Source organism: Somniosus microcephalus, chromosome 4 (genome assembly GCF_052327205.1).
Source record: "Somniosus microcephalus isolate GS21.2 chromosome 4, FLI_Smic_1.0, whole genome shotgun sequence".
NCBI classification, from domain to species: Eukaryota; Metazoa; Chordata; class Chondrichthyes; order Squaliformes; family Somniosidae; genus Somniosus; species Somniosus microcephalus.
The window spans coordinates 242,219,904-242,245,196 of record NC_140990.1 but is presented as its reverse complement, the minus strand read 5'-3'; the positions used below and the strand labels follow the sequence as shown (position 1 = coordinate 242,245,196).

Here is a 25,293-nt window from a genome sequence, read left to right as displayed (position 1 = left end):
ATACAGTTTACTTAAAACCTACCTCTTTGACCAAGCTTTTGGCCACTTGTTCTAATGTCTTTGGCTCATTGTCAATTATTGTCTGATTACGCTTTTGTGAAGTGCCTAGGGACGTTTTACGATGTTAAAGGTGCTGTATAAATGCAAATTCTTGTTGAGCTATTAACAGCATATCTATTTAATCAACTACAGTTGCTCAGTTACTAGTTTCACAGAATAGTTCTGGTATTTTAAATGTTGTTAAACTTTAATTTTTGTTCAATTCTATATGGTACCTGAAACTTGTACATGATGCCACATAATATAAAATGAGAAACTACTGGAAACCAAATTAGGTTGAAACATACAAATTGGTGTCTGTTATGCTTTATGGGGGCAAAATGGCAACATTGCAAATAGGTCTTTACTTGTATGAAATAATAGCCAGGAAATGTGAAATACATATTTGAAATTTTTAGGCCCTTATATGAAGTATATTTTAATATATTATGCAAGAGGAGCTTGTGAATTTAATATTTATATTGCCCCTTTCCTTAGATGCTGATTTGTATTTTGTGTTTTTCCTTGTATATTCAACCCCATTTTTGTCCAGTTAAACTTTCCCTGTAAAGGTCATGTTCTACAATTTGAATTTATCGATTACACACCCGACCTCTAATTTAAAACAGCTGGCAGTAGTTTCAAAATTAATCCCTTTTTGTTTTGGGTGGTGTATTATAAATTGGTTTCTAAAAAATCTGAAAATGATACTGGGGGATGCAGCTGGTTAGTTTCAAACTCCCTTAGACTTGGGTTTGAATCTAAACTAATTGGCTGAAGTAACCTATACTTTGCTAGCTGGAAAGATATTATTAGCAAAAATAGAGTGTGCACGGACTTGGAGTTAGCCTTTTGAATTGGGTTGGAAATTGGTTGGGAGGTAGAAGACAGAGAGTGGGTATAAAGGGCATGTACTCTAATGCAGGATGTGAGAAGTGTTATTCCACAGGGATCTGCTCTTTTCACCATGTTTATTAATAACTTGATGAAGGAATAGAGTGTTGTATATCCAAGTTTGCAGATGACACTTGTATTAGGAGAGACAATAAATAGTGCAGATAGGAGCAGGAGGTTGCATGGGGACAGAGACAAATTAAGTGAGTGAGCAAAGCTATGGGAAATGGAATTCAATGTGGGCAAGTGTGAGGTCATCCACTTTGGACCCAAGAAACATAAATCCGAGTATTTTCTAATTGGTGAGAAACTAGGAACTGTAAAGGAGCAAATAGATTTGGGAATCCAAGTACACTAATCACTAAAAGCTCATAGGTTCAAAAAGGCTAATAATGTTGGCCTTTCCCACAAGGGGGCTGGAATACAAAGCAGAAGAAGTGATGCTTCAGTGTATAGGGTCTTGGTCAGATCCCATCTGGACTTCTGCATTCAGTTTTGGGCACCACACCTCAGGAAGGATATATTGGCCTTGAAGGGGGTTCAGCGCAAATTCACCAGAATGATACCAGGCCTTAGAGGGTGAAATTATGAGAGTGGTTTGCATGAATCTGGCTTGTATTCCCTTGAGCATTAAAGACTGAGGAGTGATCTGATTGAGGTGTTTAAGGTTTTGATAGGATTCATAGAGAAACTATTTCCTCTGATGGGGGAATCAAGAACGAGGGAACATAATCTTTAAAAAATAACAGAAAATGCTGGAAAAACTCAGCAGGCCAGGCAACATCCGTGGAGAGAAATTAGAGTTGACGTTTCGGGTTGAAACCCTTTTTTCAAAACTGGAAAGGAAATAAAATAGATCAAAGGCAGGGCTGCGATAGAACAAAAGAAGTAACAGAGACATTAAGAGGTAATCAAAACCAGACGAGATGGTAATAGGACAAGTGGAGACAAGACGGCTAGGATTAGGTGTGAAGTGTACTGGCAGGATGAGACACAGCTGCCATGTGGGAGAGAGAAAAAAAGGAAAGTTGTGGGGGGGAGGGAAGACCCAAAACAAAGGGGTAGAAAAAAAAAGTAAAATTGTAATAGGGGCCAAGGTTATGATCTGAAATTGTTGAACTCTTTAAAAATATAGCTAGACCATTTAGGAGGGAAATCAGAAAGCATCTTTTCATGCAAAGGGTAATGGAAATCTGGAATACTCTCGCCCAAAAGGTTGTGGATTGTGGGACAATTTTAAGATGGAGATTAATAGATTTTTGTTGGTTAAGGGTATCAAGGGAAATGAAGCTAAGGCTGGTAAATGGAATTGAGGCACAGATCAGTCATGATCTAATTGAATGGCGAAGCAGACTCGAGTGGCTGAATGGGCTAATCTTGTTTCTAATGTTCCTATGGGGCTTATGTGAAATATGTTTTGGATAGCAGCCTGCAATTTGGCACTAACTTGAGCAATCTTAGTTGGAGAAGCAGGCTGGTGTGGGAAATGGTTAAATTCCATTTTCTGATTTATGGCCAGGTGAAGAAGTCTTTAGAAGGGAAAAGTTAGTATATTGATGGCCATGTTATTTTATTTACATTAATGAGGATCATTGCAATCATAAATGGGAGGAAAAAAGGATTTTATAAATATATTAAAAATAAGAGGATAACTAAAGAAAGGGTAGGGCCTATTGGAGATCATGAGGGTAATCAGTGTGGGGAGACGTCGGTAGGGTTCTTAATGAATACTTTGGTTCTGTTTTCACAAAGGAGAGGGGCGAAGCAGACATTGCTATCGGGGGGGAGGAGTGTGAAATATTAGATGAAATAAACATAGTGAGAGAGAAAGTATTAAGGGGTTTAGCAGCTTTAAAAGCAGATAAATCCCCAGGCCCGGATGAAATATATCCCAGGCTGTTAAGCGAAGCAAAAGAGGAAATAGCAGAGGCCCTGACCATCATTTTTCAATCCTCTCTGGCTTCAGGTGTGGTAATGGAGGACTGCTAATGTGGTACCCTTGTTTAAAAAGGGAGAAAAGGATAGACTGAGTAATTACAGACCAGTCAGCCTAACCTCGGTGGTGGGAAAATTATTGGAAAGAATTCTGAAGGACAGGATAAATCTTCATTTAGAAAGACACGGATTAATCAAGGATAGTCGGCACAGATTTGTTAAGGGAAGGTCATGTCTGACAAACTTGATTGAATTTTTTGAGGAGGTAACGAGGAGGGTAGATGAGGGTAGTGCGTTTGATGCAGTGTATATGGACTTTAGCAAGGCTTTTGATAAGGTTCCACATGGCAGACTGGTCACTAAGTTAAAGACTCATGGGATCCAGGGCAAAGTGTCAAGTTGGATTCAAAACTGACTTGGAGACAGGAAGCAGAGGGTAATGATTGATGGGTGCTTTTGTGACTGGAAGGCTGTTTCCAGTGGGGTTCCACAGGGCTCAGTACTGGGTCCCTTGCTTTTTGTGGTATATATCAATGATCTTGACTTGAATATAGGGGGTATGATTAAGAAGTTTGCAGATGATACTAAAATCGGCTGTGTGGTTGATACTGAAGAAGGAAGCTGTAGACTGCAGGAAGATATCAATAAATTGGTCAGGTGGGTAGAACAGTGGCAAATGGAATTCAATCCGGAGAAATGTGAGGTAATGCATTTGGGGAGGGCTAACAAAGAAAGGGAATACACATTAAATGGTAGGGCACTGAGTAGCGTAGAGGAACAAAGGGACCTTGGAGTACATGTCCACAGATCCCTGAAGGTAGCAGGCCAGGTAGATAAGGTGGTTAAGATGGCATATGGAATGCTTGCCTTTATTAGCTGTGGCATAGAATACAAGAGCATGGGGGTTATGCTTCATTAGTTAGGCCTCAGCTAGAGTACTGTGTGCAGTTCTGGTCACCACATTGCAGGAAAGATGTGATTGCACTAGAGAGGGTACAGAGGAGATTTACAAGGATGTTGTCAGGAGTAGAGAATCTTAGCTATGAGGAAAGACTGGATAGGCTGGGTCTGTTTTCCTTGGAACAGAGAAGGCTGAGGGGAGACCTTATTGAGGTGTATAAATTATGAGGGGCATAGATAAAGTGGATAGAAAGGACCTATTTCCCTTAGCAGAGGGGTCAAAAACCAGGGGGCACAGATTTAAAGTAATTGGTGGAAGGTTTAGAGGTGATTTGAGGGGAAATTTCTTCACCCAGAGGGTTGTGGGGGGTCTGGAACTCACTGCCTGAAAGGGTGTTAGAGGCAGGAACCCTAACCACATTTAAAAAGTACTTGGACGTGCAGTTGGGATGCTGTAACCTGCAGGGCTACGGACCAAGAGCTGGGAAGTGGGATTAGGCTGGATAGCTCTTTGTTGGCCAGTGCGGACACAATGGGCCGAAATGGCCTCCTTCCTTGCTGTAACTTTCTATGATTCTATGATTTCTATGATTAGAGTAATATTTAGGACAGATAAAAGTAGACTCGCTGCCATAAGGAAAATGACATTTTTACATCCAGAAGGAGACAAAGAAAGAGAGATGAATCAGATGCTGTAGAAGCACAGTAGTGGTGGTCTTCTGGGGTTTAAAAATACTTGATTTAAAGAAGGGAATGTGAATACTTGATTCAAAATATTTAAGTTGAGTTAAAGGCCAAATGTATTAAATACAATGAAAATGTATTCTGTAGAAAGTGAAAGAACAGTAAGTTACATTTTACAATTTAGCTGTGCGAGGTCAATTAAAATTGAGTTCTTAAAATATTCAGTTAAAATACAGCAGTAGCTTAAACCAATTTAAACATTTTTCTTGTAAAAATGCTTGTGTATCCAGTCAGCTTAATTTAGATTCGCAGGGACTACATTTTGTTCACTGTAGATAACAGTACATGAGCTCTCATTAAACACACTACAGCAATGATGGATATAGATGAAAAAATCTATTGGGAAGTAATTTGGGAGTAGGATTATCATTGACAAGTTAGCAAACACCATAAGGTTGGATAGGTCCACCCATTCAGCCTAGATTTACAGTTGCTAATTGAACAAAACTGCTTCACTTCACTGAAACATGACCTGTTGATCTTGAGTGAGTAAAAGGCTAGGATTAGAAATTTAAAGATATACTTGGACATTATTAACTTCTTGCAAGATTTATAGTGTTTTGCTAAGCCTTTGCAATTTCATACGCTTGAAAATTTCTGTTCATTTGGATTGCATAAATTTAGTCTTCTCAACTTGTGCTGTTTAAATTTTGAGGGACATAGTCCCCTTCTCTGAAGAAGGAAGCACTTTTAATAACTGTCCTCCTTTTAAGTACTGCTTTAGACATTGGCCCGTAATTTCTGATCGGAGGCTCCCTGCGTGCGGATGCCTCCTATCGGAAAAAAATCTACAAACTTACCCGAGGTCTCCCGAGGTCCGGACGCTTCCGTTCCTGGGCCTCTCCAAACTCGAAATGCGCAGGGGCCACGTATCCCAGAGGCGCGTGCAGTTTGCAAGCGTCCCTGTGACCACGTGGGCAGGCCAGCCAGTAGGAGAAGGGAATCCCCCTTCATACTTTTGACAGATAGACCTATCAAATGTATGAATGGAGAGCAGCCCAAAAACACAGTAAAACATTAAATAATTTTTTTTTTTAATCACATTTTTAAAAGGAGTTAAAATTACAATAAATTAAATATTTGAAACAAAAATTTATTTTCTTGTAAAAGGTCATTAAAGTTTTTTATGGGGCTAAAAATAAACTAAATTCTAAATGTGTGTGGGGAATTTTTTTTTTTAATAACTTCTTTTCAACTCTTATGCTGGTAAAAGCAGGCCTTATGCCTGCTTTTACCAGGTGTAAGATTTCTAAGGGTTTTCTGCGTGCGGAGGTTCTGCAGAAAGCGGACCTCTTTCCTTCCCCCCCCCCGTAGAGGCCCCTCTCCAGGGCAGGCGTCCGATCTGTCAAGAGCATTCTTGACCGATCGGAAATGCCAGTTTTCAGCGCATGCGCTTCGCATGCCTGAAACCGGCATTTCCAATGTTTGTACGGGTGTGTACACAGCCCTTATACACCCGTAAGCATCGGAAAATATGGGCCAATGTTTCTAAACATCTGTGTATGCAGAATGAAATTGGGGAATCCATGTGAATTATGACATTTATGAACAAATTCATTTTTTCAGTCTAGGTTGAATAATGGCTTTATGTGCAGAATGAACTAAGGAACTGCAATATTTTCTCATGTCTCTGAGCCTACTGATTTAAAAAAATGTCCAATTTAAGCAACTTGTGTGCACAGTTTGATCGATCCAAAATGCTGCACTGTTTACAGACATAATCCTTTTTTCTGATTTATGGCCAAGTGAAGATGTCTTTCGAAAGGAAAAGTTAGTATGCTGATGGCCGTGTCGTTTTATTTACATTATTAATAAGGATCATAGTGATCACATGGGAGGAAAATGGTTTAAAGGAACATTCAGTGCAGACAAAAGTAGACTCCATGCCATAAGGAAAATTACATTTTTACATCCAGAAGGAGACAAAGGAAGAGGAAGAAATCAGATGCTGTAGAAACCAAAGTGAGAGAAAGAACCCTAGAAAGAGAAATGGACAAAGTAATAAAAAGTAATAAATTAGAAAAACTCTAGTTTAAAAATAGGAAAAATCCGATCAAGAAATTTGGGTATATGCCAACAAAATGGTGAGTGGGCAGTTTTACAATATGATGTATGGTCCAGTAGGAATTCACTAATGTTAAGGAGCAGAGATTATATACATAGGATTACATAGGATATACGGCACAGAAACAGGCCATTCAGCCCAACCAATCCATGCCGGCGTTTATGCTCCACTTGAGCCTCCTCCTGTCTTTCCTCATCTAAATCTATCAGTGTAACCCTCTATTCCCTTCTCCCTTTAAATGCATCGATACTATTCACTTCAACCACTCCCTGTGGTAGCGAGTTCCACGTTTGATTTAGCAACTGTAATCCTTCAACACTTCCCAAGCAGTTTAAAAGCCACTTAAACAGGATAAATGTACAAAGCTTGTTAACGCAGCTGTGAATTGTGCAGTAATTTTGAGTAATGGCTCAATGGCCTTGTCAGAAAGCAAAGTTTACTAACTAGGTTCTGACTGTCCTTGTAGACACTGTCATTTAACACAGACCATACACCATAGGTAAACCCCTCATAACTGCTCCCACTGTTACTGTAGAAGGTTTAGTGTTCAAACTCCAAGATGTGACCACAGCTGGCTTCAATTCACTTGGAGAGATGGTTACAGACAATCATGAGGCAACGTTTCACACAGCTCACGAATACCTTAAGTTCTATGCTAAGACGGAGACAGTGGGCATGGTAAGCAGATGACCTTCAGTAGTGGTGTATCTGGAATATCATAGAAGTAGTTGACTTACTCTCAAATCAGTAGCAGGTTTGTACCACCATGCAACTCTGCACAAGTGACTGCAGATGCCGCTTCAGAAAGGAGTGATCACAGAGTGACTGTAGCAAAGGAGACTCAACAAAACAAAAACTTTCATTTACATAGAGTCTCCGAATGCTTTACAGTGTGTATTAACAGTGCGAGGGAAGAACAGGTAAATGGTCTTGGGGTATGAGGCCAGAAGAGTAAGTGAAGAACATGTTTTGCAAAGGAATTTAAAAGCAGGAGAAAAGGAAGCAAGGTGGAGAGCTTAGGAAGGAAATTCCAGAGGGTGGGGAATGGTGGAAGAAAGAATGGCCACCGATGGTGGCAATTAGTGGATGGGAACGAGGAGTAGACCAATAACAGAGGAACAAAGGGAGTGAGCAGGAATATATGGCTGCAGGAAGTCACTTAGGTAGAGTAGAACAAGGTCTTGGGGGCATTTGAAAAAGTTGAGGACTTTGACATTTTTATGGAAGGCACAGGGAGCCAGTGGAACCGAGCAAGAAGCTGACTGATGGAAATGTGGGACTTTGAGTGGATAAGAATGCAGGCATTCTGAATTAGTTACAATTTATGGAGGTATAAGCAGGGAGAGCATTCGAGAAATTGAGCCTTGCCCTCAAGGTGATAAAAGCATGGATTAGAGTCTCGACAGCAGTGTTAATGCAGATATAGCTGGAATAGCTACAAGTAGCAGACGTTCTGAATCTCACGTGGCTTGCCAGTTGGCTGAGCAACCACTCATCGCTGCTTCCCCTTCAGCTCGGGGAGCATTTAAAGTAAGGCACAAGCAGGAGCTCCTGACTTGTAAGGGCTGAATGGACCAGATAAACACATTAAACATGCACACTGCACACACTCGCGACACACAGTAAATCAATTTATGTTTAATAGAGCTTAGAGAGTCAGTTGGCAAAAAGCAAATGGAGCTGTTGTTTAATAGTAACTGGTAAAACAGCTAGCAGCTCTATGGTTGTAAATATGCCCAGTAGAAAGTAATAGTGTCCAATTCCTCACTAGAATAATGAGGCAGTCAAGCACCTGTCGTCCTGCCTGTAGCAGCTGGTTTGCTGCACTGTGGGTTCTCCTGGTCTTCCATGGCTTGTAGTTGCTCATCCAAGTTTATGGTAAGGCCTCTGTCCATGGCACAATTGTGCATGAAGCACACCACTATAATTTTGTAGACATTCTCTAGAACATATTGTAAGCATTTCCCTTCCATCCTGCCTCAGCACTGGTCCAAGCATTGGCCTCAACACATGGACAGCAGTTTAAAAAAAAAATTCAACCAACCCATGTTTTGATGGGAGCAAACTCAGAGTAGCAATAAAAAATGTAATTTATGTAATCCAGTAGTACTTTTTGCTGGGATTGCACAACTGTTAACACATGTACTTTTTTGCTACATGAGAAAAATACAGCTTTGCATGATGAGGCAATGCAAGTGGGAAGTTTATATTTTATTGCTTCCAGTTTATCGTTTGGATGTTGCACCAGCTGATTAATGGGACTCGTTAGAGTCTCCAATTTCCTCAGTCTTGAAAATATGGATTATAGGATTTTCTATTAAGAACTGTTCTGAAATCCAAAATAATTTAACTAGTCTGAAGGTGTATGAGTCTGCCTGTTAACATAATAAGGGTTGAAGCTGGCGTCAACATACTATGCTATGGTGCAGTAGTCCATGCTTCAAGTTTTTCAATTCTTTACATGCTGTATTCTTGATCTCAACTGTGCCACTGAATGGAGGGGCCATCCAAACCAAGTACTTCCACATAGGCAGGGAAGAACAATCAATTAGTCATCCTGAGTTACCCGTGCCCAGTTTCCAGTAGCAAGAGCAACATTGCAGCAATCTACGAGCAGTCTGATCATCCGTTTAGCTTGAGGCTGCTGAATGATATGATATGAGGAGAGGGGAGGGAAGAGAAGGCGAACCTAAAACAAATGAAGGAAGAATATATTTAAATGGAGTTTAAGAAAGTAACAGGACTTTTGGCAAATTACAGTCTACTCCTGATAATTAAGTTTTCTGATTGATAATTTGAATGATCAATAACTTGAATTACGTAATGTAAATAACAAAAAATGGGGAATTTAGCAGTATAAAGTTTTGAATTATCAGGCAATTTGAATGAATCGACTTTGAATTAAGGATTGTCGACTGTAATTCCCACCCAGGTAGTCATTATTCAGCAATGTACAGGGAAAGGAGATAAATACAAAGCAGAAACATTTCCGACACATTTCATAAAATTAAATTTAGCTATGAGCTTTTTATATTAGTGAAACACAGCTTTGTTCTGAACTCTGCATTCTGATGCAAGTCGGCTCGTTTAAAGGAAGATGGTTATCTTTTTGTTGGGAGAGAACAGCGTGCAAGAGCTTGAGCAGTTTTTATCACAATGTTGTGTGGAAGCAGCACGGATTGTGTGTTTGTGACTTGAATAACATTATTTTGTTGCATGTTCCAGTGAAGACAGTCTCTCTCTAAATACTTCATGTCGACAATATATGAAGAAGTTGGTTAACAGCATCACAATCCCCCCCTGCCCCCACCCCCACCCCATTAAAACACCCTTTCCTTAGAGCTCATTAGGGTCCTTCTGGGAGATGCTACCTCTTTAGAATACCTTTAAACAAAAACACAGCTCACGTTCTGCAGCTCTTCACGATATCCTCCTGTGTTTGGGACCTCCACGTGCATCCAGCACCTCCCACAGTGTCATGCCTGAGATCAGTAACCCACCATGTGGTGTGACCCTTAATCCATTGGGACAGCAAGCTTGCCACTTCACTGTTGAGAGAATCTTTTTCTTTAGCAGCAGTTAACTGTCAAAATTTGAAAGTGCATTACACACCAAGGTCAGTGAAATGCCTTATAACTGCTAAACAAGCAGCCAGTCAGCTCTTTTGTAACTAACCTTGTCTCTGCATCCAGGGACTGCAGTAGGAACCGCTGTTGCATTATTTCTCTGCAATATGGTGGTTACTTTTGATGTAATTGGTCACTGCTAACAGATTATATTACTGATTGCAATTTTTTTCTAAATTGCCTATGTAACTTGTCAAAATTGTAAAATCTACAGGTGGTGTTCCCATACCATGCCTGTGTTGGTGCCAGTGTTGTACTTTATACTATGTGATGGAAATCAGTCGTGAATAGCTCCATTTGTTTGCTATGTTGGCTGTAAAATAAATAGGTAGATAAAATACAATACACTGCACATCCAAAATACCATGTAACTACTATTATAGGATGCTTACAAATACTACCTTGGCCTTCATTTATAACAAAAGCAAAATACTGCGGATGCTGAAAATCTGAAATAAAAACAGAAAATGCTGGAAGTACTCAGCACCTGTGGAGAGAAAAACCAAGTTAACCTTTCAGGTCAACGACCTTTCGTCAGAACTGGCAAAAGTTGGAGATGTAACTGGTTTTAAGCAAGTACCAAGGCAGGGAAAGTGGGAGATGGAAGGAAAGAACAAAAGGGAAGGTCTGCGATAGGGTGGAAGGCAGGAGTGATTAAATGATGGTGCAAGGCAAAGGGGGTGGTAATAGGACAAGTGAAGAAACAAAAGATTGGTCTAGAGGAGTTGTAAATGGCAACAGCACCTGCTGTCTGAAAAATAGGAGCAGTGGTTATGATCTGAAATTGTTGAACTCCGTATTGAGTCTGGAAGGCTGTAAAGTGCCTAATTAAAAGATGAGGTGCTGTTCCTTGAGCTTCTGTTGAGCATCATTGGAACAGTTTGAGGCTGAGGTCAGAGTGGGAGTGGGGTGGAGAATTAAAATGACAGGCGACCAGAAGCTCAGGGTCACGCTCGCGGACTGATCGGAGGTGTTCAGCAAAGCGATCACCCAATCTGTGTTTGGTCTCCCCAGTGTAGAGGAGACCGCATCATGAGCAGCAAATACAGTGTACTAAATTGAAGGAAGCACAAGAAAAATGTTGTTTCACCTGGAAGGAGTGTTTGGGGCCCTGAAAGGTGGGAAGGGAGCAGGTGAAAGGGCAGGTGTTGCAGCTTCTTCACTTGCATGGGAAGGTGTATTGGGAAGGGGTATTGGGGGTAATTGAAGAGTGGACCAGAGTGTCGCAGAGTGAACAGTCCCTTTGAAACGCTGAAAGGGGAGGGGAGGACCTGTTTGGTGGTGGAGTTTGCGCTGGAGGTGGCGGAGGATGATCTGTTGAATGTGAAGACTGGTAGTGTAGAAGGTGAGGGCAGGGGGAATCCTATTGTGATTCTGGGAGGGAGGGGAAGGGGTGAGGGAAGAAGTATGGGAAATGGGACGGACACGGCTGAGGACCCGGTCGACCATGGTAGTGGGGAATCCTTGGTTGAGCAAAAAGGAAGACATATCTGAAGCACTGGTGTGGAAGGTGGCACCGTCAGAACAGATGCGACGGAGACAGAGAAAAAGCGAGAATGAAATAGAGTCCCTACAGGAAGCGGAGTGGAAGGAATTATAATCAAGGTAGCTGTGGGAGTTAGTGGGCTTATAGTAGTTATAATCCCTTTATTTATGATGGTGATTTTGCTGTGAAGTTGCCTTGTAATGATTTTGTCGTTAACCTTGCAGTACATATGTACAAGGTCAGTAACTTATTAGACTGCGTTTCTGGCCATTAAAAACCCTCCACAGTATGTCATCTTGATTCAGTTGGTAAAGCTCTCACCTCTGACTCAGAAGGTTGTGAATTCAAGCCCTATACCAAGACTTGAATGCAAAGTTTGGATGACACATCAGTGCAGTACTCTTGCCTGAGGTACTGCCCTTTGTTAAACCAAGGTCCTGTCACCTGTTTAAAGGGATGTTAAAGATTGAATGGCACACATTCCTCCCTTAATGATTATCAAAAAAAACACCAACTTGTAATACATCTCGCTACTGTTTGTGGAATATACTGGGATTACCTACTTACCAGTCCCTGCAGTCCAAAAGTAATTGATTGTCTGAAGTGCTTTGAGGAATTTCAAAATAATGAGCTGTCTTATCAATGCATATATGTGTATAGTTAAATTTTGTATCTGGGGTGTGATTGGCTCAAATAAAATGCTATTTCAAAAAGCCCACTTGAAACACACCCTCCATATATTTATTCATTCATGCTTCCTCTCTGACAAAGATTACCAGGAACAAAAAAGGAACAAAGAGTATTATAATTTCTGTTTTGTAATTTTTTTGGACATTCTTGAATAGCGAAGTAGATTTTGAAGATCTATTTTTAGGATCCTTTCATAAAACTTTGATTTTCAGGGCTTTATTTCGGAAAGGATTTTTCTTGTAGTTAGGTAATGTAGCTGTTTGTTCCAACATTAATGAGAGCATTTTAACCCCTACCCTAGTTGATGGGAACCGGGCAGGGGGCAGTTAAAATGGAGCAGGGTACTTGCCCTATGGCGTCCTGCCCCAATCCTGCCAGTTGCAGTTTTAAATTGCAGGTGCCAAGGACACCAGCCTAGAGCTGACGGGGTCCTTATTTAAATATGCAGATCAAGTCCCGCTGTTATTGGGACTCGACTGCAATATTAAACCCAGGCATGTGTGGGGAAAGCCTAATGGCTTCCACACTATACCAAATCTGGCGGGAACAGAAGCCAGGGCCAGAAGTTGCAAAGCAAAATATTTTTTTTCCCCCAATTTTCTTTTGTCATTTTCTTGTTGGCCAAGAGGAGCAGGAGTGCTCCGCCAGGCCCCAGGAGGACGCCTTGGGCCTCCCCATCCCCTGACCGCAATAGCCTCGTGACTCCCTCCGACCACTTATCTTATGCTGGGGGACCGTTCCCTCAAAATGCTACTCTCGGCCACCGGACTCCTCGTCATTCCCGTCAGGTTCTGTCAGGAGTCTATCCTGCAGAATATTAATGAGGTCTGGCCACTGTCTGAGGCCGAACCAGACTGTTCACAATGTTGTTGTTCTATTTGACCCTGAGCTGGGCTTCCAACCACATATCCTCTCCATTAGCAAGACCGCCTATTTCCACCTCCGTAACATCGCCCGTAACCGCCCCGCCTCAGCTCATCTGCTGAAATCTTCATCCATGTCTTTGTTACCTCTAGACTTGACTATTCCAATGTTCTCCTGGCAGGCCTCACACCTTGCACCTTCTTTAAACTTGATCTCATCTAAAGCTCTGCTACCCATATCCCAACTCGCACCAAGTCCCGTTCACCCATCACCCTTGTGCTCGCAGACCTACATTGGCACCCGGTCTGGCAACACCTCCATTTTAAAATTCTGATCCTTGTTTTCGAATCCCTCGATGGCCACGTCCCTCCCTATCTCTGTCATCTCCTCCAGCCCTACAATTCTCTGAGATATTTGCTCTCCTCCAATTCTGGCCTCTTGCGCATCCTCGATTTTCATCATTCCACGGTTGCTGGCAGTGCCTTCAGCTGCCAAGGTCCTAAGCTCTGGAATTCCCTCCCTAAACCTCGCCGCTTCTCTACCTCTCTCTTTTCCTTTAAGACACTCCTTGAAACCTACCATTTTGACCAAGCTTTTGGTCTCCTGTCCTAATATCTCCTTGCATTGCTCAGTGTCAAATTTTGTTTGACGTTCCTGTGAAGCACTTTGGGATGTTTTGCTACATTAAAGGCGCTATATAAATACAAATTGTTGTTATTAAAATCGTATGGGTCTCCCCACTGCCACTCCCAGATGGGCTGGCAGCTTACTAGGATGTGTTTCTACCCGGGAGTTAAAATCAACCCATAAATAGTTTAATATGAAGGATAAGGGAAAGTGATGATAAATAGTAAACAAAATGCAGTTAATTTCTTAAATATGTTTACAACCGTTCCATAAATTGAACAACATGTACTCTACTTCCTCTTGTTCCATTTCAAGTTCTATGTAAATAAGCTAGTGAAAGCAATTGACAACATTTTGGCAAAACCACGAATATAGTATTGAGTGCTTTCTCAACTATAACAGTTTATTTTTAAAAATAGCTTTATTGAAGAATAACTGTTTTTGTCAAAACTTACAGGATGGTGACAACTGGGAAATCATTGAAGGATTAAAAATCGGGCAGACCAATGTCCAGAAACCAGATAAACATGAGGGGTTCATGTTGAAAAAAAGAAAATGGCCCTTAAAAGGTTGGCATAAGGTAAGCATCAGATAAATTCATTCTCAAGCCAGGCAAATTTATTGGTCATTGATGCCTGAGATTACAAATTACTTTGGTTTGAACAGATTCTTGCATTATGATTAATGTCCCTACTCCAGTCTATGTAGATTTACACTATTTGTAATTGCCATGTCATCTCAGCAAATATTCTGCTCATAGGGACTGACGTGTTATACAATTGAGAGCTGATTTTACAAATAATATTACAGCGTCAGGAAAATAGGTTTTATATAATCCGAATGCTGCATTATGCCCAGGTTTGTTGGAAGTGTTCTGGTGTAAAAAGCTATTTTAGCTGAACTTTTTTCCCAACGGCCTCCCTTTTGCTCCATTGTCCCTGGTGTTTAATTTAAGCCCTACTCCTAATCAAATGTGGCCTCACTACACTTCCCTGTTTGAAAATTGACAAAGTGGAAAAATATAAAAATGAATAGGAGAAGCATCAGCAAAATTAGTTGAAAGTGCAGTAAAGAAAGTGATTATGTACAATACAAAGACAATATTAAGAAAAGGGCTTGTATATAACTGTTCAGTGTTTTTGTTTTGGTTTATTCTATACTAAGATGTAATAATAGGTGCCTCAGAGATGATTTTAGTCACCTCATTCAAATAAATAGCTGTGTTCAAATCAATTTGCAGTTTTTGTCAAATGCTTCAGCTATCGAAACTTTAGTTTTAAATTTCTTTAAAGTGTGTTTTCCGCATTTATATTCCTCCTCTCCTCCCTCTGTTATAACATCACAAGATAAAGAAAAAACATTTTGCCCATCTTAGACCCTCCATCTAGAAAGACCCTACAGTCCTCCCACCATGGCATGCAACTGTTTCTTAATTGATTCCATGATTTTCATCTCCACTACTCCACCTGCCAGTCCATTCCATCTGTTGATCATTTACTAGTCCTAAATTTGCCTTTTATTAGTTTAGACCTTGTTCCCTTGCCTTCTTGCAGTTTAATTTGAACTAGTTTTCTGGATCTATGCTACCACTAGATCACCTATCACTTGCCTACTTTCAAGGCTGAAAAGCCCAAGTTTCTCTTAATTTTCTTCATCACTCAGTCCTTTGACACTAAGAATTAGCCTTGTGTCTCTTCTCTGAACTACCATCTTGGTTTGAATGCCTCCTTCATATCTGTGATCAAAACTGAACACATTACTCAAGGTGCTGTCTGAATAGAGGACTACACAGATTGAGCATGACTTTCCCTGGCTTATACTGTTTTTGTTATGCATTTCAGCTTTTTATTAGCTTTATTGATTGCTGCTCTTCAAAAATTGGAAATGTTGAGCATCGCGTCTAATAAGACCCCTAGGTCCTTTTCAACTTCATCCTTAGCTATTTCAGCAGCATTCTTGAACTACCATATGTTGCCCATGTTTTCTTTCTTTGTGCAGTACTTTACACTTGTCCATATTAAACATCTTCTTCCATTGTTACACCCACTTAGATATTTTGTTCAACTCATTTTATAGTTCAGAAATTAACAGCCCCTACTAGTTTGATATCATCTGCAAATTTGACAGATTATGTTGAATTTCTGAATCGTCATTGATGTAAATTAGAAACCATAGCACCCTACTTGGGGAAAATACATTCTCAAGAGTCCCCTTCAAATTCTAGTCTAAAATTATTTACAGTTGATTTGTAGATTTTGAAATTAGTGAGTTGTCCCCTTTATTGTCATTTTGAATTAATTTATAGAACAGTTATGAAATATATATGAAAATAAATGTCAAAAGGGTAGTGTTTTTTCCTCAAACACTTGGACATGCAGGACATTGTGTAAATGTTTTACTACCATCAAATTGATTCTTTTGGACTTTTAGTCCTTACAAGTGTAGTTACAGTCAAGTTTACAAATTATATGTTAATCTATTAATCGAAGTTTGTCTTGTTGCAGCGCTTCTTTGTCCTTGATAATGGAATGCTAAAGTACTCCAAGACGCCAATTGATGTGAGTAATAATGTTGCACGATCTGATCAAAGCAGTAACCCTTCATACTACTAGCTAACCATTCAGATTTACTTAGTAGCCTCTTGTTGCTTTTTAAAATTTGTTTTATTGTACTTAAAAAGATGGGTGACCTTTAGGTATTGATGGAGTTTTGCTGATGAATAGTGTTTAATGATGGCCAATTCATTCACAGATTTACTGTGATTTATGATGGCATTGAGAACAGAATCAAATTTACATATTTTCAAACAATTACGCTTTTAAGCCCTAGGATTCGTATAATGATGAGTTTCAATCCCATTTTGATGGACCAGTGGCACATTATTGTTGCCTCACAGCGCCAGGGACCCGGGTTCGAATCCGGCCTCGGGTGACTGTCTGTGTGGAGTTTGCACATTCTCCCCGTGTTTGCGTGGGTTTCCTCCGGGTGCTCCGGTTTCCTCCCACAGTCCAAAGATGTGCAGGTTAGGTTGATTGGCTATGATAAATTGACCCTTAGTGTTAGGGGGATTAAAATGTGTGGGGTTACGGAGGTAGGGTGGGATATGTGTTGGTGTAGGGGTTACGGGGATCGGGTGGGATATGTGTCGGTGCAGGCTCGATGGGCCGAAATGGCCTCTATCTGCACTGTGGGGTTTCTGTGATTCTGTGATTATGCTAGTACATCTAATGTGCTATGACATTAAGCAGTTTGAAGGAATTGAGAATTGCTGAAATTAGGGAGCTCAGTTATTGGTACAGTCTTTTTGGGTGCATCTGTAAGATAGAAAGGGGAAAAGGTAGTAATAGGTATATGTAACAGTCCATCGCAGGTAGGAGGGAGATGAGGTCATTGGAAAAAGTGCCAAGATCTTGCTTGTAATCATGGGGAATTTTAATCTTTCTTACATAGACTAGGACTTACAGTGGGGACAATTTGTGTGCATGAGGAAGTTTATTAAAGTACTAGAGATCAGGCCATCTTAGACTGGGTATTATGTAATGAAAAAGGATTAATTAGCAATCTTGTTGTGCGAGGCCCCTTGGGGAGGAGCGATCATAATAGGATAGAATTCTTCATTAAAATGGAGAGTGAGGTAGTTGACTCAGAGACTAGGGTCCTGAATTTAAATAAAGGAAACTAAGATGGTATGAGGCACGAGCTGGCTAGGATGGATTGGGGAATGTTACTTAAAGGGTTGATGGTGGATAGGCAATGGCAAACATTTAAAGATTGCATGATCTCTAGTACTTCCTCATGCACACAAATTGTCCCCACTAAGTCCTAGTCTATGTAAGAAGTGGGGGCTCCTCTCCAAGCACTCACACTTCCACGCCACTGCAGAGCCCTCGGTCAGAGCCCCACCAGAGTCCACACCCATCTGAGATCGGCGTTTCAACCCCTGCACAGCCGCAGGAGCAGCAGACTGTTGCCGAGCCCTCACAGGTTCGCAACCCCAGAGGACGCCCGCCAAAGGTGTCGAGACAGGAGCAGCAGGAAAGTGAGCAAGGGGCCTCCACATCTGCTGAAGCCACAGGGGAAGCACCAAGTAGGAGCACGTGTAAGAGAAACATACTGCACAGATAGTCACAAGGGTAGTCACTTGGGTGAAATTTGATGTTTTCTATGAAAAAGCCATCAGATGAATAATGTAAATAAAAAATCTGATGGCTACTGCTGTAGTTGTGGCGTGTGTCATTTCGCGAATGGGACTTTCACATTGAGGGCTTAGGATTACTTGCAATTGTCAGTATGGTGGTCAAATTGCTAGGAATCCGCTGGTCCTTGGCCATTGTCGATGCTTGATATACCTATCAATTCAGTTCATGAAAAGCGACGAGTTAAGTTAGTAACTATAGGTTTTTATTGGCTAAATAACAGAGCCCACCCTCGTGGGTGATCGGATCCAACAAGGAGGAATACCAGCCAGTCGACCACCTTTATACCTGGGCAAGCAGGCGGAGCCATGGGGCGGAGTCAGCTGTGGTCAGCCCAGGTATAACAGCGTGACAAGAGGTGACCTTGTGTAGCGATACAACAGTGTAAACAGTGATAACCATAGTGTAACGATATAAACAGTGATAACCATACTGTAACGATAGTGAACGATAAAAGTGGTTTACCACAATGCTCAGGTAAGAAGCTGTGAGGCAAAAGTGCTTGATTGGCTAGGCTAAGAAAATCTGGCCAAGATGAGTGCGTTCCTTGCATCCCGGGCAGCAATGTTGCTGGTTGATGGGCCTCTGCAAGATGTTCTTTTTCGCTCTCCTCCTCCTCCACCTCCTCCTCCTCATCTGAGGAGGATATGTGACTAGCCTCTTGGTTCTCAGGAATCTGCAAGCCACGATGCTGCGCCATGTTGTGAAGTGTAAGAAATCACACAACACCAGGTTATAGTCCAACAGCTTTATTTGAAATCACAAGCTTTCGGAGCGCTGCTCCTTCGTCAGGTGAAGTGGAGAGATGCATAAAAACACAGCTTATATAGTCAGAGATGAGCTGTGTTTTTATGCATTTCTCCACTTCACCTGACGAAGGAGCAGCGCTCCGAAAGCTTGTGATTTCAAATAAAGCTGTTGGATTATAACCTGGTGTTGTGTGATTTCTTACATTTGTCCACCCCAGTCCAACACCGGCATCTCCACACCATGTTGTGGAGTGCACAGCAAACCACGACAATTCTGGAGACCCTGGCTGCTGAGTACTGCAGGGCTCCACCTGATCTATCCAGGCACCTGAAGCGCATCTTCAGCAAACCAATGGTTTGCTCGATTATGGCTCTGGTGGACATGTGGCTGGAGTTGTAGCTCTCCTCAGCTTCTTTGGATGGGCTCCTCAACGGCGTCATTAGCCACGTCTTCAGGGGCTAGCTCTTGTCTCCAAGTAGCCATCCGTTAAGTTGGTCTGGCGGACTGAATAGCGGAGGCACACTAGACTGGCGCAGTATGAGGAGTGATGGCAACTGCCAGGGTACTTGGCACAAACATGCAAAATTTCCTTCTTGTGGTCACACACCAGCTGAACGTTAAGGGAGTGGAAGCCCGTGCGGTTGACAAAAATACCTGGATTGCGATGGGGTGCCTTAAGGGCCACGTGTGCAGTCACCGACGCCCTGCACCCTTGGAAAGCCTGCCAGATTAGCTAATCCAACCACATGCGCTGTGACACTTGCTTGATCCTTGGTGAAATGGATGTGATTGTGCGCGAAGGCAAAGAGGGCATCAGTTACCTGCATGATGCAAGTGTGTGCGGCCGCCTGGGAGATGCTGCTGATGTTTGCTGCTGATCCCTGGAATGAGCCTGAGGCAAAAAAGTTGAGTGCGGTGGTGACTTTGATGGCCACTGGTAAGGGGTGTCCACCTGGTCCTCTGGCCTGCAGGTCTTGTTGCAGCATTGCGCAGATGTCACCCACTACCTCTTGCGAAAGTTGGAGCCACCTTTGGCACTGCTGCTCAGACATGTTGAGGTAGCTGACCCTGTGTCTGTAGACCCTGTTTGGGGGGTATCTCCTGCGCCAACGGGCTTCCATGTGCTGGCCCCTTCTGACCTGTGCAGCTTCAGGTGGGTGAGCAGCAGCTTGGCGCTTCTGTTGATGCTGCTGCTGTTGTTCCTGGTTCTGCTGGTGCCGCGGCTGGTCTTCGTCCTCATCTAATGTCCAGAAAGGAAGGAAATAAATGGCTCCCATGCTTCTGGTATATGCCTCAGTTGAGGAAGCGCTCAGTGAAGGTGGCGAGAGATGTTTCCCAGGAGGTCACACTGGAGATGGGTGTCAGGCTCCAAACTTCCACAGCTGTGGTTTTGCCTTCTAAAAGTTCCCCCAGACCTGAGACTACAAAGTCCTGACAGCTGCAAATGATGGCTGATCAAATCTCCTCTTTAATGGTTGAGCTGCAGCTGATGGTCAGCAATCTAATTGTGCTCCCGCCAGGTTTCACCGTCGTGTTTCAGAACTGGCGTGTTTCACGTGGGAAAAGGGTTAAAATCGCAAAGGCCTTTCAAAATGGCATTATAGAGGCAATTTAGTGCTTGTAAAGGGCCTTAACGGCCTATCCCGCCTCTTAGAGGCGGAACAGAGACGGGACCATTAGACACGAATTAATGAAAATTGCTTGGAGGCGGGGTTGGGCCCGCACGCCGGTTTTTGCAATTTTAACCCCCCGCATGCCTTCAATCCCGCCTCCACGGCCCAATGAAAATCCTGCCCATCAATAGCTCCAAGTTTGCAGACGACACAAAGCTGGGTGGGCGTGTGTGCTGTGAGGAGGATGCAGAGAAACTCCAGTGTGATTTGGACAGGTTGGGTGATTGGGCAGATGCTTGGCAAATGCAGTATAATGTGGATAAATGCGAGGTTATCCACTTCGGTGGCAAAAACAGGAAGACAGATTATTATCTGAACGGAAATAGATTGGGAAAAGGGGAAGTGCAACGAGACCTGGGTGTCCTTATGCACCAGTCGCTGAAGGTAAGCATGCAGGTGCAGCAGGTGGTTAAGAAGGCAAATGGTACGTTGGCCTTCATAGCGAGAGGATTCGAGTACAGGAGCAAGGGTGTCTTGCTGCAGTTGTACAGGGCCTTGGTGAGACCACACCTTGAGTATTGTGTGCAGTTTTGGTTGCCTTATCTGAGGAAGGATGTTCTTGCCATGGAGAGAGTGCAGCGAAGATTCACCAGACTGATACCTGGGATGGCAGGAATGACATATGAGAGATTGGGTCGATTAGGCTTATATTCGCTGGAGTTTAGAAGAATGAGAAGGGATCTCATTGAAACTTATAAAATTCTAACAGGACTAGACAGACTAGATGCAGGAAGGATGTTCCCGATGGCGGGGGAGTCCAGAACCAGGGGTCACAGTCTAAGGATAAGGGGTAAGCCATTTCGGACCGAGAGGAGGAGGAATTTCTTCACCCAGAAAGTGGTGAACCTGTGGAATTCTCTGCCACACAGGGCAGTTAAGACCAATTCATTAAATATATTCAAGAAGGAGTTGGATATATTTCTTGAGGCTAAAGGGATCAAGGGATATGGGGAGAAAGCAGGGACAGGGTACTGAATTTGGATGATCAGCCATGATCTCATTAAATGGCAGAGTGGGCTCGAGGGGCCGAATGGCCTACTCCTGCTCCTATCCTCCATGTTTCTAAAGTACTTCAAGAATATTTTCTTAAACAGCAGGTGAGGGAACTCAACAAGGAAGACAATATTGGATTTAACTCTAACTAATCAAGAAGGAATAATAAAGCAATGTTGAAGTAAGGAAATATTTAAGGTCTAGTCATCAAAGTTGTTAATTTTAAGTTTGACATGAGGACAGAATAGATAATAAAAACTATTAAGAAATTGGATTTCAGAAGAGCAAGCTTTGAGGAAATGAAATGGTGCATGAAAGGAATAAAATGAGAAAAACTATTTAAAGGGAAGGATATGGAGGGAAAATGTTAGTGCCTAAAGCAGATACTTTTTACACTGTGGAGCCTGTTTACCCCAGAAACAAATCGAGGACCAAACAGGTGAATAACACCAACATAGATTAAAAAAGGAAGTAATTGAAGGCATTACGGAAAAGAAAAGGCATATAGAATTCTGAGATGTACAGGGAAGAAATAGGATGGGGAGAGCCATAAAATCAAGCAAAGAAACTGATAAGATGCAAAGAGGGAATAGGAGAGGAACATAGTGGACAATATAAAGGACAATAACAAAGTATTTTAAATATATCAGGACCAGGAGAAGGGTACAGTGGGGAGGTGGCATCTGAGGAATGAAAGTGGTGGAATTACTTTTTCACTATGTTGTGACTCTTTTTACTATTGAAAGGGGAGTAGAAAAGATGCCCGAGTTGAAAGAAGAACAAGAGCACAGAGAGCAGACTGAAATCTCTTAGTATCACAAGGGAAGGTATAGCAGAACGATTTAGGAAGCTGAGGGTAAACAAGGCTTCAGACCCTGATAATTTCCGTGCAAGGTCGCTGGTGGAGTTGGCTGAGGACATTGTAGAATTCTTCACTGATATCTTCCAAGCTCATTGGAATTGATTAACATCCTAAAAGATTGGAAAGTAACAAATATGACCCCATTAAAAAAAAACACGGCGTAACTCAAATTCTACACCTGTGCACCTTGCCTTGATTGTTGGGAAAGTGTTTGAAAATGTGATGATGAATTGCACAAGGACCACCTGAGTCTGATTCTGGGCCTGGTTTCAGGAGGGCAAGTTCTATCTGACCAATTGACCGGATTTTTTTTTGAGGAGGTTGCAGATCTGGTGGATAAGAGTGAGACAGTGGTGGTTATCTGCCTGGATTTCAGGAAGACATTTGAAGCTGTCCCACATAACAGCTTCATTCACCTGGGATAGACAACAAAGTAGCCATCTGAAATCATGGCAGGTTTGTAAGAAGACTTAATACAAAAGGAGATAAAGGACTATTACTTCCACAATCACAGTCGGGGGGGTTTTGAAGGATAGGCTAGATGCATCAATGCCGAAAGTGTTACTATGTATATAGGTTGTACTTGCACTTTTTATGATGGGCTATTGAACTCCGCAGAATATCGGTAGAAGAATAACTGAAGTGGGAAAATGCTGATTTTAATTTCCGATCTTATTTACACATGAGTAATGATTCTTTTTAATTTTGCAGACCCCTTATGATTTTTGAGAATTCACAAAAGTTGTTTGCGCTACTGGGGGAAAAAAAGTCGTGTATTTGTACATTTTCTTTGATAAATTTTAGTTTTGTTACATTTGAAATTAGTGAAATACGAGTGAAAATGTTGTCTATAACTTAGAAAGTGGTTATATCTTAAATTCTGAACGTTTTACACTTGTGTTTTAAAGCTCATAATTGTCAAGCAATAATACTGTTATAGTTTATATCATACTAGCTGGGGGAGCCGGCGGTGCCGAGGCTTTCTCCGAGGGCATGTTGTTGTTGGAAGAGAGAGAGGGAGCGACTGGGGGAAGAGAGAGAGGGAAGGAAGAGAGAGAGAGAGAGGGAAGGAGAGAGAGAGAGAGAGGGGAATGAGAGAGAGGAATGAGAGAGAGAGGGAAGGAGAGAGAGAGAGAGGGAAGAGAGAAGAGAGAGAGGGGGGGAAGGAGACAGAGGGGGAAGGAGAGAGAGAGAGAGATGGAAGGAAAGAGAGAGATGGAAGGAGAGAGAGGCGGAAGGAGAGAGAGGGAAGGAGAACAAGAGGGAAGGAGAGAGAGAGATGCACTTCCTCACAGCCTGTGGAAAATATCGGGCATCAGAGAGAATTTCTACCAAAAATTCTCACAAATATGCCCTGAATTCAGAAATCTGACTGACAACCAAAACTCCCATTCCTACTGGGGGAGGAGAGAAGCTGTGTAACACTGGCGGCACACTATGTTACAGCTTGCCATGAACAGAGGGACAACCAGTAAACTAAGACAAGAGTATATAAAACAAGGCGAATGTATATTTATAAACTCAGGGATATACCTGTTTATACACTGTATGAATGGAACCGCGTTTATGTGTTCAACCATAAATGTATTTTGATGCTTTGGCAACATAAGATGTACCTTATCATGCAATAAAGCGATTTGTATTGTATTGTATTGAGAGAGAGAGAGAGGGAAGGAGAGAGAGATTGGGAGTGTGAGAGAGAGAGAGATTGGGAGTGTGAGAGAGATTGGGAGTGAGAGAGAGAGAGATTGGGAGTGAGAGAGAGATTGGGAGAGAGAGAGAGAGATTGGGAAGTGTGAGAGAGAGAGACTGGGCGTGTGAGAGAGAGAGATTGGGTGTGTGAGAGAGAGAGATTGGGAGTGTGAGAGAGAGAGAGTGAGGAGTGTGAGAGAGAGAGAGATTGGGAGTGAGAGAGAGAGAGATTGGGGAGTGAGAGAGAGATTGGGAGTGAGAGAGAGATTGGGATTGGGAGTGAGAGATTGGGAGTGAGAGAGAGATTGGAGTGAGAGAGAGATTGGGAGTGTGAGAGAGAGATGTGGAGTGTGAGAGAGAGAGATTGGGAATGTGAGAGAGAGAGAGACTGGGCGTGTGCGAAAGAGAGATTGGGAGTGTGAGAGAGAGAGACTGGGAGTGTGAGAGAGAGCTTGGGAGAGAGAGAGAGATTGGGAGTGTGTGAGAGAGGAGAGAGAGAGGAGTTGGGAGTGTGTGTGAGAGAGATTGGGAGTGTGTGAGAGAGATTGGGGTGTGAGAGAGAGAGATTTGGAGTGTGAGAGAGAGAGATTGGGAGGTGTGAGAGAGAGATTGGGAGTGAGTGAGAGATTGGGAGTGTGAGGAGTGATGGAGAGGGTAGTGGAGAGAGGTGTGGTTGAGTGAGAGAGAGAGAGACTGGGAGTGAGAGAGAGGATTGGGTGAGAGAGAGACTGGGGAGAGAGAGAATGAGGAGATAGAGAGGAGAGAGGATTGGGAGTGAGAGAGAGAGAGAGAGAGATGTGGAGATAGAGAGAGAGAGAGAGAGATTGGGATGAGGAGAGATTGGGAGTGTGAGAGAGAGAGATTGGGAGTGTGAGAGAGAGAGCTGGGAGTGTGAGAGAGAGATTGGGAGTTGAGAGAGAGAGACTGGAGAGAGAGATGGGGAGATAGAGAAGAGAGCGACTGAGGGGGAGAGAGAGAGCGACTGATGGGTGAGAGAGAGAGAGAGATGTGGAGAGAGAGAGAGGAGAGACTGGGGAGATAGAGGAGAGAGACTGAGGGGGGAGAGAGAGAGAGACTGAGGGGGGAGAGAGAAGAGCGACTGAGGGAGAGAGAGAGGGAGAGCACTGGGGGGGAGAGAGAGAGAGATGGGGGAGAGAAGAGAGAGAGAGAGAGAGACGGGGAGAGAGACTTTTTCGAGGGCATGTTGTTGGAAGAGAGAGCGAGTGGGGGGGGAAAGAGAGAGGAGAGAGCGCGAGT

At 42.6% G+C, this 25,293-nt stretch overlaps 1 protein-coding gene across 7 annotated transcripts in view; it reads left to right on the top strand.

Annotated features, from left to right (window-relative positions):
* osbpl6 (oxysterol binding protein-like 6) overlaps positions 1-25,293 on the top strand; it is a 205,293-nt gene that overhangs the window by 97,061 nt on the left and 82,939 nt on the right. For all 7 annotated transcript variants that reach the window (XM_085986073.1, XM_085986071.1, XM_085986068.1 and 4 more), the window contains exons 3-4: positions 14,328-14,450; positions 16,375-16,428. In XM_085986073.1, the coding sequence (XP_085842199.1) occupies positions 14,328-14,450; positions 16,375-16,428 (177 nt within the window). The remainder of the gene's footprint in view (positions 1-14,327; positions 14,451-16,374; positions 16,429-25,293) is intronic.